This window comes from Mycteria americana, chromosome 1 (assembly GCF_035582795.1).
Source record: "Mycteria americana isolate JAX WOST 10 ecotype Jacksonville Zoo and Gardens chromosome 1, USCA_MyAme_1.0, whole genome shotgun sequence".
NCBI lineage: Eukaryota > Metazoa > Chordata > Aves > Ciconiiformes > Ciconiidae > Mycteria > Mycteria americana.
Genome location: NC_134365.1, coordinates 133,984,761 through 133,999,162, shown reverse-complemented (window position 1 = coordinate 133,999,162; position 14,402 = coordinate 133,984,761). Strand labels below are relative to the sequence as shown.

General features: G+C 43.2%; 1 protein-coding gene across 1 annotated transcript in view; it reads left to right on the top strand.

The window, feature by feature from the left end:
• Positions 1 to 13,202, top strand: part of PTCHD1 (patched domain containing 1) — a 39,772-nt gene extending 26,570 nt beyond the window's left edge. Inside the window, exon 3 of the mRNA XM_075521188.1 lies at positions 6,810 to 13,202. Coding sequence (XP_075377303.1) covers positions 6,810 to 8,464 — 1,655 coding nt within the window. The 3' untranslated portion in view covers positions 8,465 to 13,202. The remainder of the gene's footprint in view (positions 1 to 6,809) is intronic.
• Positions 13,203 to 14,402: the final 1,200 nt, after the last annotated feature.

Genomic DNA, 14,402 nt, shown 5'->3' with positions numbered 1-14,402 from the left:
ATGAAGGCAGGCTGTGCTCGGGTGGCTGGGGCGTCACTCACTTTGCAAATGAGGATGCTTTTAAGACTACTCAACTGTCTACACCCCTCAGTCCCCTTGCCACAGTTCTCCTGAGACGAACACTGCTGCCTGGAAACACAGTTGATCAGATGAGTACCTTATAGGATGTTAGTATCCTATAGGATTTTACTCTGCACTGTGAAGTGGGCTCCCAGAAATACTCGGGCAAGTGTAGGAAAAGCAAGTAGGATTTGCAGTGCATTTTCTTTGCTCAGCAGAAATGTTTGGGATGGGAAACCCTGCACGCGGTGGCATGTCCGACGATACGCACCCTTTTTGAGGTCTGACGTTCACGCAGCAAAACTGTAGCATTGCAGCGCCGTTTATGGACCACAAAGGTGGACATTGGCTAGAGTAACCCACAGCTTGTTGCAACAGCATGCTAATGATGATTTAACTGTTCGGCTCAACCCGTGCCACTAAATTGCTATAAACTCAGTGAAAACTGTCGTATAAGTTAGGCTTGGTGCTAATTCTGTCTGCATGCTGAAGGATCTCGGTTAGCTGTAGTATTTTATTATATTAGTGAGAACAGGGTATGAAGCCAGATGTTTGCTTCAACTGGATGCAAATTCTCATGCTCTGCCTGCATATTCAGTAGCACTTTGAACCTGCTATATGTTCCGAGTTAAAATTGTGCCTGCTGGGAGAGGCCGCATGAGGCAGGTCGCGTATTTAGTCAACAACTGGTTGATTGCAACTCCTGTGACAAAGGGAGTCCGGATTAGCAGTTTCACTTGGCTTTTCAGAAGATGGGAGCTGATGAGCTCACTGATCTAGCTGGAAAAAATAAGTCAGCAGGGGGAAATTATCTCAGCCTCTTTGTTGACATTACTGTGGAAAGCAATCCCAGAGTTGAGCAGTGTACATTGTTATTTTTAATACTGTCAGCTAGGAAAATTCATTGCACCTTCGTTATATCATATGTTATTACAGGTATCGTTTTGGAAAGGGCAATTCCTGTGATATGATTCTGATCTCCCATGTACTAATTTTGCACAAGTGCAGTTCTCGAGACCTTGCCTGCATTGGCAGCAAGCGGGGATATGAATTTATAGCATCCTAGCTATTTCATGTTAATTCATCCAGCGTTTGTCTCTGCAGATGATATTTCACTCCACTTTGAATGTGAATCAAGCTGTCCTTCACAGATTTCCACAAAGAAACAACATAGCTACATAGCTAGTCCTCTGTAAATTCACACACTTTTTCACAGCACACTAAATTCCTCTTGCAGACAAGTGCTCCTATTCAGTGGGATGATTTCAGGCTTAAATCAACCTAAGTGAGACAGCATTCATCCAGCTGAACGGATAGTGTTACAAGGATGCAGCCATTACAATCCAAGCAAAAACTTTAAATCAAAATCCAGACTTAACCTCAGTAACTCCGTCAGAGCACGCTTCCACTTCAGGTTTTTGCCTCCCCAGTTTACAAGGCTCCCATACCTCCTGCCATGACACATTCCCAATTTCAGCCAGTCTCTTGTGCCATCAGTATCAGGAAGAGATTTCAGATTAAAAAGTAACCCTCAAAAAAAGAGGTTGCTGATGTTCCTAATCCCAACCATTCCTTTTCTCGTCCAATTTTGACGAGAAACAGGTGAATTAGTGGCAATGAGGGAGCAGCAAACTTTGGCAGGGGAGGGGAAGCAGTGCCTGGGAAGGGGGAAACACGTCTTAACCCAGCTTTGCTGCTGGAGGAGTCTGCCGCCTTAGGAAGACAGTTTGGTGCTTTATTAGTCTTAATTCTGGCAGTTAATGGGCAACATACGTCCTGGTGCAGCATTCCGCCTCACTGAGGTGCAGATCAATCACTATTAGCGTTTTGTGTGCCGCTGCATTGAAATGGGACGAATAAAATTAATTACCCCTGAAACGTGACCTTCCACACAGAAGGCTGGAACTTCACAACCTGTGAGTGAGACTTTGTTCAGAGAGATTGCACTCAAGTATGAAACGCACACGCAGACACACACAACCTTCAAAACAGTAAGAACAAAAAAATGAGAGCCACAGTGTACGGTTATTCTCTACTTTCATAGATGGGTAAAACTGCAAGAAGAGGAACCAAAACCTTGTTCTCAGTCATTCCCCTTACTTTCTCTTACAGAAGAAGTCTATTTGAATACCCAAACCTCATCTTACCGTGGTAAGATTGAAACCTCACATGATTTTAGTGCAAAATTGGACAGATCCCTTAATCTTTAAACAATAAAAGCAGGCAGTAGCCTTTTTTTTAGGGAAGCAATTAAGCCAAGCAAATAGAGAGCTGGTCTGTGGCTCCGGTGACCGGGAGGTCACTTCGCTGCCCTCCCACAGGCTCTGGGGCTGCTGTAAATCCCTTCTCCCCTCTCTGCTTCAGTCCTGCCATTTGCCAGGCAGGAGCGGAGTCAACTTGCAGCCTAGGCTGCTCATGCCCGTTCCTAAAGGCCTCTTGCTTGAACAACCACTTAGCAGGGGAAAGGATGCATTTCTTTTTTGAGATTTTGAAATGGTACTAAAAAGAACAGTTTACGTTGCTGCACATAAGTAGTGCTTATAATGAGGTAAATAATTCAATAATTTTAAGCAACAGAAAATTTTGCCTTAGTTTTCACAACTTCCTACAAGTGCTTTTTTCTCTCATGCATGATCTGCATTGATTTTGCAGAGCATGTGTGATTGCAAGACTTGCTCCTGAAGGAGACAAATGAAATTTTTTATAGCATTTTCAGGCTACTCATAAAAGCACTGTATTTAAGCTAGGCATAATTTATTGTTTTTATTGCTGGTATTGTTATTAGCTTCTAAAATTAAAGATAGCCCACCTCAGCCTGTAAAAAATGTAAGCTCCTCAGAAAGAACAGTGACTATCTTCTTCATTTTCTTTGGCTACAAAAGCCAGAATTTCTGTCCTCCATCATCCGAGACATGGTAGGAGCATGCTCCTTGCAGGAGCATCCTACAATGCAAAGCAGTAGAAAAAAAGAAGAAGGAAAAAAATATTTTGGTCCCCATTTTCTTCAATACCTTTCTCCTATTCCCCTAAGATTTTCCTTTGCCCATTCAGAACCTCTTTTCCTTAAAAAAAAATCCCGTCTTTCTGTGTACTCCTTCTTCTTAGCTCATGGTTGTACAGCCTGACTGTAGGGCACAACCAGTGAATCATAATAGCAAATGTCAACAGGAAAAGATCTCCAGTAGCCCATTAGCTGTTTGAGTTCATATTTATTATTTACTGAATGACTGTGAATAATGAACAAATTGCTCTAAATCATTACAGATTTGTGGCTAAATCTCTAGTAAAAAGGGAAAATCAGTTAAATCAATTACAGAATTTATCTGCAAGGAAAAATTGGCCTTCTTCTCGTTAGTATTATATAGGGAAGACATAGCACCAGCAAGAGAAATAGAGGTAATCAGTGCAAATCAGTTAGGGATGCAAAAAATGGAAACTCTGAAATGACAGAATAGTAAAAGAATTTCTCACAAAATGCTTCCATGGAGCTATCTGCCCTAATCTCTGTGGGTTAGACTTCTATAAGCATCAGCAAGTTAGACAACATTGGAGATTGTCACCCCAAGTTGTGCTTGCAGTCAGCATTTAGAGGAGTAAATTAGGTTAGGTAAGTCCCATTCTAGCTAAATAAGGATAATCTTTGGACTGCCATGCCTAATTTGTGCACAAGTTTGGGCTTAATCTTTTTCTCAGAGGATACTGGATCAGGTCAGTAGTGCCACCTATGCAAAAAGTGTGCAAGTTTGTCATTTAGGCTTGTCTTCCTAAACATAAATGAGAATTTTATAGCTAGCATACAAATGGACAGAGGAATCACAGATTGTACAATTGAAGGAAAACACCAATTCCTAGCACGCAGGTTGTGTAGCAAACAACAAAAGGAACCTATCCTAAAATAGAAGAGTATCTAAATGTTTTTCTGTTGGCTTTGTGGAGCACATGCACTGACACCTCTTTGTGCATTTACTTGAGCAGTTCTCTAAATCAGATTCCATTTTAGGGTAGTCTCGAAGATTATGTTAGAACAAATTGTGTTTTTATGTTTCCTACTTAAAAAAAATATATGGTATCAGGAGTCATGTTATCAGATATTATCCGAAATCTTATACCTGTTAAAAAGTCATGCTCAGCATCATATTTAATTAGCTCTAAATTTGTTTATTCATTGCAAAGTCAAAGGCTTTCCAAATTAATGCAGCTATTTGAGTATTTTTAGGCAAGAGCCTATTAACGCTGAAATATTTTTTACAAAAACATGCCATAGCTAAAGCTCACGATGGAAGTAATTTGTAATATTCAATGACCTCATTATATACTGTTTTGCTCACTCGAAGCTAATGCATATGATGCCATGTGAAATTCTCAGACGAGCCTGTCTGCAGGACTTATGGGAGCCATAAATGGATTAAACCTCTCACTCCCTGCTTTGGCAAGTGATCAGTTACATTTAAATAAAGGTCAGTCTGTCTTTACAAAGAACACACTGAAAGCAAGCTTAATAGCTTTCCCTCCTGAGCCTAGAACATAACTATTTGAAGCATAATTAGCAACGGGGTGCCAGTCACTGATTGTGCCTTTTGCTTGATTTTACGTCTGGGGAGTTCCAGTATTCCCCATTAGCTTTAAGAGGGGGCACAGTGCTAGTTATCAAATTGACAGTCTTGACCTGGCCTCTGAAAGCAGCTGTAAAACATTGTTTTGGAAAATTAAGATGAATGCCACATGCCATACCAAAACCAGGAGCATAATATTGCTACAAACTGGGCAACCGTGGTCCATGTTGTGACTCCAAATAACAATGTAGGTAAGATATCTGATATACATGAGAGCACGGACTTTGTTACTCCAAATACTAGGTGACCGTGATAGGGAGATACACCAGCTGTCCTACTATCTCATCTTATGAGCTCTGTGTTTTGAATTCTTTATAAAATACCCCATACCTATTCTTTTCAGCATTACAGAGTGATCAGCTCTGCCATCTGTTAAAATGTAGGTAGGCTATTCCTTGCAGGAAGGGTGGAGTGAATCAACTACAGCTGCCCCTACAGTAAAAGGTTCTGACCACAAAAGGGTTCTTTTGTCAAGTTAATTAAATATTTAGCCTACGTGAGGCACTTAAGAATAAATATGGTCATAGAATCATAGAATCATAGAATAGTTTGGGTTGGAAGGGACCTTAAAGATCATCTAGTTCCAACCACACTAATATATTTTCTGGTTTTCTGGTTCTTCAGAATACCTCATTTGTTTGGGGGGTTTCTTGACCGATATTCATAGCCCTTATGGCAAAAGTGATAATCATCTAGAGGTGGAGAGAACAGAGCCAATACAGCAATTTTCATACTTTGCAGCCAGCCTGAAATTCTAACAAAGATCTTTGAATTACCTTGACCTGCCTGACTGGAGCATCAGCTTCAAAAATCCAGTGATTGCACTTCAGTGTCATCAGCAACTAATTCAGTACTGATCGTTTTACCTAATGTTATCCAGGGAGTGGGTAAGAGCAAAACACTGTGGACTGGCTTTTGGGAATTTCTAGAGGTAATGCAAGAGCAGACCGGAGAGGTAGACAGGGGACAGCAAAACCAGCAAAAGAATAAGGAGGAGGAGTAATCAAAAGGCAGCAAAGAGGGTGGGATTAGATAGAAAGGATCTATTAACTAAAGATGAACATGATAAGAATTATTATGAGAAATATTAGTCTTACATTTTAGGTGTGATACAAAGACTATATTTTTACGTTCATCTCTGTGTAAAACACCAACCTACTTGTATCTCCGCCACTCTCATCTGATAGCTGGTTGATGGCTGCGTTCCCAGCTCAGGTCCACTATGAGAGAGCAGAGGTCTGTGTCGTCCAAATGCGCCTTGGTTATCAATCACAAAAAAGAAACCATAAGAGGAAGACGACCAACCAGGGATTATGATAAAACCATGCACTTTTCCCGATTCACCTGCACTTGGGGGTTAAACACAGGATTTTAGGTCTGCAGGTCTTTATCTCCTTTCATGAATGCTATATTCATTTTAAGAGTTAATTAAATACATTGCAAAATGCAGGAACTGCCAAGAAAAATAGAGTCGTATTTGATTTTACAAGCCCTTAGATATATTAAAGTAAGAAGACCAATGCCTTAAGCAGTTCCATATCAGTTCTACCATTCTGCATCTCTAAAATTTATTTGTGCTTTTTTTTGTTTGTTCCGTTTCTAGGATTTCTTTTTCCTGATGGAAAATTTGTATAGGAAGTGGAGAAATCAGTGACTGATTTGCTTGACAATGTTCAGCTTATATGAAGGTTTCATTTTTTTACAGATGTGCTACAAAGTGGCCAACCAATGCTCTGCTTCCAGCATAGGCACTTCAAGGTCATATTTCTTTGTTTTCACCACAGGTCAGATCCCATCACCAGGAAAAACTAATTTCAAAGCATCTTCCATCACAGGCACTCCGAAATAATGAAACAAAACAGCCAACCAGAAGAAAATCCTTTTTCTTTAACCCATCAACCCTGCACCAGCGATGCAGAACTCTCCTCAAGCTCTGGCAGTAAGGTTTGCTAGGCAGGCAGCGAATGCGCTCCTGTGGCTTAGACCACCATAATAATTTCTCTCTTCTGCAGGACATTTTCTTCGAGCATTGATAACAGCAAGCCGTGCCTCCTTTGAGTCTTTTAGCATGTCCACGTTACATTTTCCGCGTGTTGATTCGAGTACTTTAAACACTCGCTTTGTTCTCTATTGTAGGTCATGGGTTGTATGGGACTTTTGAAATGTTGTCCTCCTGGAGAAAAACTAGAGAAGACCAACACGTTAAAGAGAGGACTGCAGCCGTATTTGCAGACTCCATGCTCTCGTTTTCTCTCACCACTGCCATGTACCTGGTCACTTTTGGAATAGGTGCCAGTCCCTTCACTAACATTGAAGCAGCCAGGATTTTCTGCTGCAATTCCTGTATTGCAATTTTCTTCAACTACCTCTATGTACTCTCCTTTTATGGCTCCAGCCTGGTGTTTACTGGCTACATAGAAAACAACTACCAGCATAGTATCTTCTGCAGAAAGGTACCAAAGCCAGAGGTATTGCAAGAGAAGCCTGCATGGTATAGGTTTCTTCTGACAGCCAAATTCAGCGAGGACACAGCGGATTCAGAGGAAACGAACACTTACGAGAGTCATCTTTTGGTGTGGTTCCTTAAACGCTATTATTGTGACTGGATAACAAACACTTACGTCAAGCCTTTTGTAGTTCTCTTTTACCTTGTTTATATTTCCTTTGCCTTAATGGGCTACCTGCAGGTCAGCGAAGGGTCAGACCTGAGCAACATCGTAGCGACCGCGACACGGACCATTGAGTATACGACTGCCCAGCAGAAGTATTTCAGTAACTACAGCCCGGTGATTGGGTTCTACATCTACGAGTCGATCGAGTACTGGAACACCAGTGTCCAGGAGGACGTGCTGGAGTATACCAAGGGCTTTGTGAGGATATCTTGGTTTGAAAGCTACTTAAATTACCTTAGGAAACTCAACATATCTACCGGATTGCCCAAGAAAAACTTCACTGATATGTTGAGGAACTCCTTCCTGAAGGCCCCTCAGTTTGCCCATTTTTCAGAGGATATCATCTTTTCCAAGAAATACAACAACGAAGTCGATGTCGTGGCCTCCAGGATGTTCTTGGTGGCCAAGACAATGGAAACCAAGAGGGAAGAACTTTATGACCTCCTGGAGACCCTGAGGAAGCTCTCTCTCACCTCCAAGGTGAAATTCATCGTTTTCAATCCATCGTTTGTGTACATGGATCGTTATGCCTCTTCAGTGGGAGCCCCCTTACAAAACTCCTGCATTAGTGCTTTATTTCTGCTCTTCTTCTCTGCATTCCTGGTGGCAGACTCTCTGATCAATGTCTGGCTCACTCTAACTGTTGCCTCGGTTGAGTTTGGAGTTATAGGTTTTATGACCTTGTGGAAAGTGGAACTAGATTGTATTTCTGTGTTGTGCTTAATTTACGGAATTAATTATACAATTGACAACTGTGCTCCACTGTTATCAACCTTTGTCCTGGGCAAAGAGTTCACAAGAACTAAATGGGTGAAAAATGCCCTGGAAGTGCATGGGGTAGCTATTTTGCAGAGCTACCTCTGCTATATTGTTGGTCTGATTCCTCTTGCAGCTGTGCCTTCAAATCTGACCCGTACACTGTTCAGGTGCTTGTTTTTAATAGCATTAGTCACCTTCTTTCACTGCTTTGCCATTTTACCTGTGATACTGACTTTCCTGCCACCGTCCAAGAAGAAGAGGAAAGAGAAGAAGAATCCTGAAAACCGTGAGGAAATCGAGTGTGTTGAAATGGTGGATATGGATAGCACCCGAGTGGTTGACCAAATTACAACAGTCTAACTTGTTTGTTTGTTGCTTTTTTACGCTAGGTCTTACTGAGAAAAAAAAAAGAAACCAGTACTGACTAAATATCTGGGGAGAGGAAGGGGTTTGGAGGTTTTCCCTCCCCCCTCTAATCTAAATCCAGGAATATTCAAAATGACGGGAGAAATTAAAAATAAATTTTAAAAAAAGAGCTGGGGGACGGTACCTTGCTCAGCTCCTATAACAGGTATTAGGAGAGAATTTGCACACAGATGCAAAGAGGGGTTGAAGTTTAGACGCATGAAGTAAGATCTAATGAGAGAAGTTGGGTTCCTAAGCAGCCGCCTGCATCGCCTGCACTGCAGATGCTGCAATTATTGTGGCTAAACCCAACCAGATTGAAAGGTCAACTGTCAAGGCTGAAGTAGCACTAAATGTTCGCTGGATGTAAAGGCTTTACAAACTTTCTGCACAGCAATAACTCAAGTCAGTGAGTCAGCTCTTATAGGTCTTAGCCATCACATTTAATCTTTCTTTTCTCCCCTAATCTAAACATTTATGCAAGACTGTATAACAGATAGCAAACTGTACTGGGAAAGAAGGCAGTACACAGCAACCAAACGCTTTCCAAACACTTTTATGTTATAAATCACTTTTTTTTTCTAAAAATATCATTTTAAAATGTAAATCATCCCTTGTAACATTTTTAATCATGGTTTTATAGCTGTTTCTTTTTCTTATAAAAACAAAAAAGAACAAAAAAAAGAACAAAGAAATCCCAGTGACTCTGTCACTCTAGAAAATATAGAATTCTATTTTATACATGTCTCGCTACTAGTTAAACACGTAATCTGCTTTACCAACTGTAATTTTGTTAGCACTCTACTAACACGTGCAAGTGGATCTAGCAGCAGACAGAAGATGGTGTACTGAATATTTCAGCACCAAAATCCATGACACAAACCTCAAATACTAAAATGTCACCAAGAAAGTGAATGTTAGGGCTCTTTTCGTGAGAGCCTATTTCAGGCCATTCACTGGTAATGCACACTAAGAGGATTAGTGGGTAGTTTTACGTAATGTATAACTTAATCCCTCAATCTTCCTAGAGTACCTGTAAAGCAATAGACCTTGCAGCTATGGGCTCTTCCAAGAGACAGTAGACCGTGAGAGTTGTGCGGAACAAACCGAAGGTTGGGACTGCGGTTTAGCGGCAGCAAGTTTAATAATATCCCCAAAGAGCCCATATCTAAGGGGCCTATTGAAAACATCACGTCTGAAGGAAGGAAAAAATAAAACCTTAAAAAGATTACATTACTGAGTCTTTTTGGAGCTGTGAGTTCTAAATCAATAATTCTGTCAGCATCTGTGATGTGGAGTAATACAGATAAAGCAGCATCTCTTTCCTCCTCCACCCCCTCCACCCTTAAGAGCGACAGGCTCATTCCTGTAAGGTTTTATCATGCGGTTGAACCCCAGTGGGGATACGTAAGCCAATTCTGTAGGTTTTGCTGAGAGTATTCCGACTATACGTTGCTTGTGAAAACCCCGTTGCGGGAAGCTGGCTGGTGCGTCAGGTGTTCTCATGAATATACGGACTGTTGCTTTGTGGTGCAAGGTGAATATATTGCAACCGGACTCCTTTTTACAGCTCGTCCGGAAAGTAAGAGTACTTGAAAAGTTTTCAGCAGTTGGCACAGTGTTTGCCTCATTCACAGTATCTGGAGGGCGAAGGGATATTGCAGGAGCCATGGGGCTTGGGCCACGGGGAGCGCTGTGCCTCGGGCGGCTGGCTGGGGTGATTAGCGCGGTGATGAGTCCAGCTGCGGTCACAATCCCAGGGTAAGCCTCATTGCACGAACCTTCTCCTTAGCATCCAACCCCAGTGACCCCCCCCAAACGCCCCGTGCAAAACACGCAAATGCCGCCTAGTGAATATTAATTTTCAAGCAAAGAGGTGCTTCTGAAGCTTCCTGCCTAGCAGAAAATAAGATAACCGGATATTTTGCCCTGAAGCAAATTGTTACATTCTGACTAGCAAATCAAGTCGGCAGTGCAGCTGGCAACATTTACTTTCCCCTGGCTAAGTCCCTTCTCTGACCAGGAGGAATGGAAGCTGTGTCCAGGAATGCACAGGCTCTTTGCTTGAACAAATAACATTTGCTGCGGTAGCAGCTGGGAAGCTGTAACAACAACTTCAGCCTTGGCAGAAATCAGGTGGACACCTTGAAGACAGCCAAATGAATGTAAGGCTAGGGGAAAGATCTGTTTCTCCTGTTTTCTTTAGACTCAGGCTTGGGGCTATGTTTTCCAGCCAAAAATCATTCCTTAAATATGCTTCACTGTAGATTTTCTGTGATGTCATTTAAATAAGTCACCCTGTCTCCTGGCTGTTCAACAGGCAGCTGCAGTGGCTTTTAAACTTCTGAGGGCATTAGCAAGTTAGTTGAGAGTTACAGAGGAATTGCAAACCACTTTTGGCAGCAGCACTCTACTGGCTTGCGGGACACTTGGAAACGGGAGATGTGTGAAAGAGGTTGCTTGTACACCGCAGAGAGGAATACATGGCAAACACTGATTTTACACCTCTGCTATCCCTGATGCTATCACTTGCAAACACCAGACGCAAAGATGGCTTCCATAAACCTCTTCACTTCTAATTGAAATGCATAGGTAGGAGCATCTTTAAAGAGACGTCCAAAGACAAGCTTGTAGTTTCACAGATCTCTCATTAAATCTCAGCATGTGAGGCCTTCAGAGATCTTCAAGGAAGGTGATAAAACCAGTGATAAAATTAATCCTCTATCTCCAAACCTGTCAGAAAAAGGATGTGGAGGCACTCCTATGGCAAAATGCCACAGGACGTGCTTGGGTGTCCACAGAAGACAGGGTGAGAAGTCATGCAGCCCATCCCCTTGCCCCAAGGCAGAGCCAACAACATTTAAATAATTTCTGAAGGATTTTTGTCCAGCCAATTCTTAAAAATCTTTTTAAGGGCAGATTCCTCCCCTGGCAGTTTCCCCCAGTGCCATGTTACCCAACCAGTAACTCCTGCTGGCCTCCTGGGACTGGGAGGGGGAAGAGGAGCCATGCCCCTCTCCGCACGGGGAAGGACAGGCCAGGCAGGAGACAGTCTCTGAAGCATCCCCAAAACAGAGGAAACCCAAAAACAGAGCCAAAACCAACTTAGGTACATTTTTCACCATGTTTTACCTCAAGCCACCACTCTGCTCCCCACTTCCAGGCTTGGTGAGGTAAAGCCATGAAAATGTCCAAGGCGTAATCAGCCCAGGTCCGTGAGATTTCTGCCTGAGTCCTGATGTGTCTGAGCGATGCACCAAATACTCCTTCTCTACAGGTAGCTTGAATACCTCAACATGAACCAGAAATGGCATGTTCTCAAGGTTTCAGACTATGCTAACCCACTTTGGCCTTCCTCCTCTTTGACTTTTTCCTCTGGAGCAATTATCTTCACCAAAGTCAATTGGTCCTCCCTGCACCGATTGATTAATAGGTGCGGATGCTGTGCTCTGTTCTCAGTCCAAAGCACTCCCAGTAGCTAACTGTGCATAAGATTTTACCGTTACAGGTGAACCTCCATTTTGGAAGACTACCTAGGCTTGAGCAGTTTTTTGTCATACTCTTAAGTGGCTTTTTAGCCCAGGTATCACTGTGGTTTTGTTTGCAATATAGATGACCCAATTTTTGTATAAATTCAGTGAGTATAACAGACTATTATACACTGTCAGGCACTGACTAAAATCTAACAGCAAAAATTTTAACTAAGGCTAACAAGACTATACAGGACTGTGGCTCACTGAGCACATATATCTTATACAAACATGAATATTTCCATACAGTAAGGTATGGTGTACAGTACATTTTTACTATGGGGTAAGCATGGGGAAAAAGAACCAACCTAAGTGCATATGACCATCAAGATCAGTCCAGTTTTCTTGTAACATAATCCCTAATGTTGTCTCAGCACAAGTTCATTTTCAATTTACAAGTACTCTAATTGGAGGAAAAAATGAAGAGAGAAAAGTTGGTATAGCTGGAATAACTACGCTATAAAAATTAATTGACGAAGCCAGAATTTTCTGCTCAAAGGTTTAAGTGAAAATGTTCTAGTTAGATTAAAATTAGAGCTGTGAGGGCCGAGAAAAACCTGTCTGGCAAAGAAAAAGAGCTTCTTTTCCAAAGACAAGCAAACACGCTTATCATGGTCAACTGCATGAACCTGGAGGGAAAACAGTACCAAAGTGGCCCGAGGTTACGTTGAGCCACGTGGGGATTCGCATCTGCTCTCAGAAGCTTTCTGAGCCAGCGCTGAATTCAGGTGAAACGTGTACTGTAAATTGAAAGGTGTACTTTTAAATGCTTTTCTCTAGGCTGACTGTCCGCCTGTGAGCCACCAAATCCCACCTCAACCCACACCTTGTTTATTCAAAGAGAAAACAAAAGAGAGTGGCGGCACGACTGGGCAGAGTTCAGGGCAGTCAGAAGGAAGACCGTGACTTCTCTTACAGACAGCGAGAAAGCCAGAAACAGCTCTTTTGCAAGTGGTTTTTATGGGAGGAGAACTGGTTGATTCAAAACTTAGCAAACTGGTGTTTCTCCTATTTGTTGAGCTTGGAAGCAGATAGCGTGTTCAAGGAGATGCGGGAAGGGAAGCAGAGCTAAGAGGAGTTAGCCTCGGGTTCCCAGTGGCCCCCAGTTGCTGTAGCTACTCTGGCGTGGTTGGGAGCTGACGGCAGGACGGGAGCGCAGGAGGGGCAGGGGTGGCTCTGCTGCCCGGCACTGGGGATGCCAGACCCCACTGCGGTGGGGACGCTTCCCGTGCCACCGTCCCACAGCCCGGCCCGGCGGCTCCCGGGGCCGTGCGTAGCCCACAGCGTGCACGAGCTCCCGTGCACGCTCAGCTAGCTCCTCACGTGCCTCACGGCATGACAGAGCTGCTGGGGTTTGCTGACCCGGAGCTCGTGTGGTAAGGCACGAGCCCTGTGGGAAGGCACTTTTGGGAAGATCCTGGTCAGAAAGGGTTACCCAGAGCCTTTTACTCCCCTGCCTTCACAGGTATTAAGACCCCGATCCATACAAATCAACTCGTACGATTAGCTACGTAGGGGCAAAGTATTTCTTCCATGACTTTATCCCTACATTTATCACTAAAACTACTTGTCATTTATTTACTTATAAATATTTTGAAATAAGTAAGCCTTCCTGGGGTACACAGAGCTCTGATGAGAAGGGGGCGTGGAGGGGAGAGAGCCCCTATCCCTCCCCAAAGGTAGGCAGCATTCTCCACCCATGGTCAGGCACCATCGCCGCAGGGCACCCCAGGGACCCCAGCCCAGGGCAGGGGAAACCTTATCCCTCCCCACCCCCTCCCCAGTCTCATTAGAGAACAGGGGGGAGATTTAACTCCAAATTGTGGCAGGGATGGGTCCCCAGGGAGCCCTTGTGAAACCTGTCTGCTGCCAGGAAAGCGCGAGGGGGAACTTTGGGGTTGTTTGGGAGGGGTTTTTTGAGAAAAATATGGCAAAGGCATCCCAGGAGGGCGTTCGAAGATGTATACCTGCCCATGGCGCATAGGTTGGGACAGAGCGGCGTGCCCCAACGTGCCACCACTCGCCCCGTCGTGGTCCTGGCGCAGCTTCCTGCCTGGAGAGAGGGCACCTCAGCATCACCTGCGGCTGCCTGGGGCAGCCGCTTCTCAGGCACAAATCGGTCTGACGTAGTTGGCTTTCTGCAAGTCATCACCTTTTTTTAGTTTGGGAAAAGAAAGAAAAAAAAGTCAGCATAAATAATTCTAGGTTATTTAAGCTCCAAGAAGTCTTAATCTGTGCGTCAAATAAATGGCTTGCAAGATGTCAGGGGTTTTCGTTTGGGCTTTTTTTAACCTATTTTTACTATTTTTGTATTAATTTAGGGAAAAAAATTGTATAATGAATCTCAATGTATAGCATAAGCC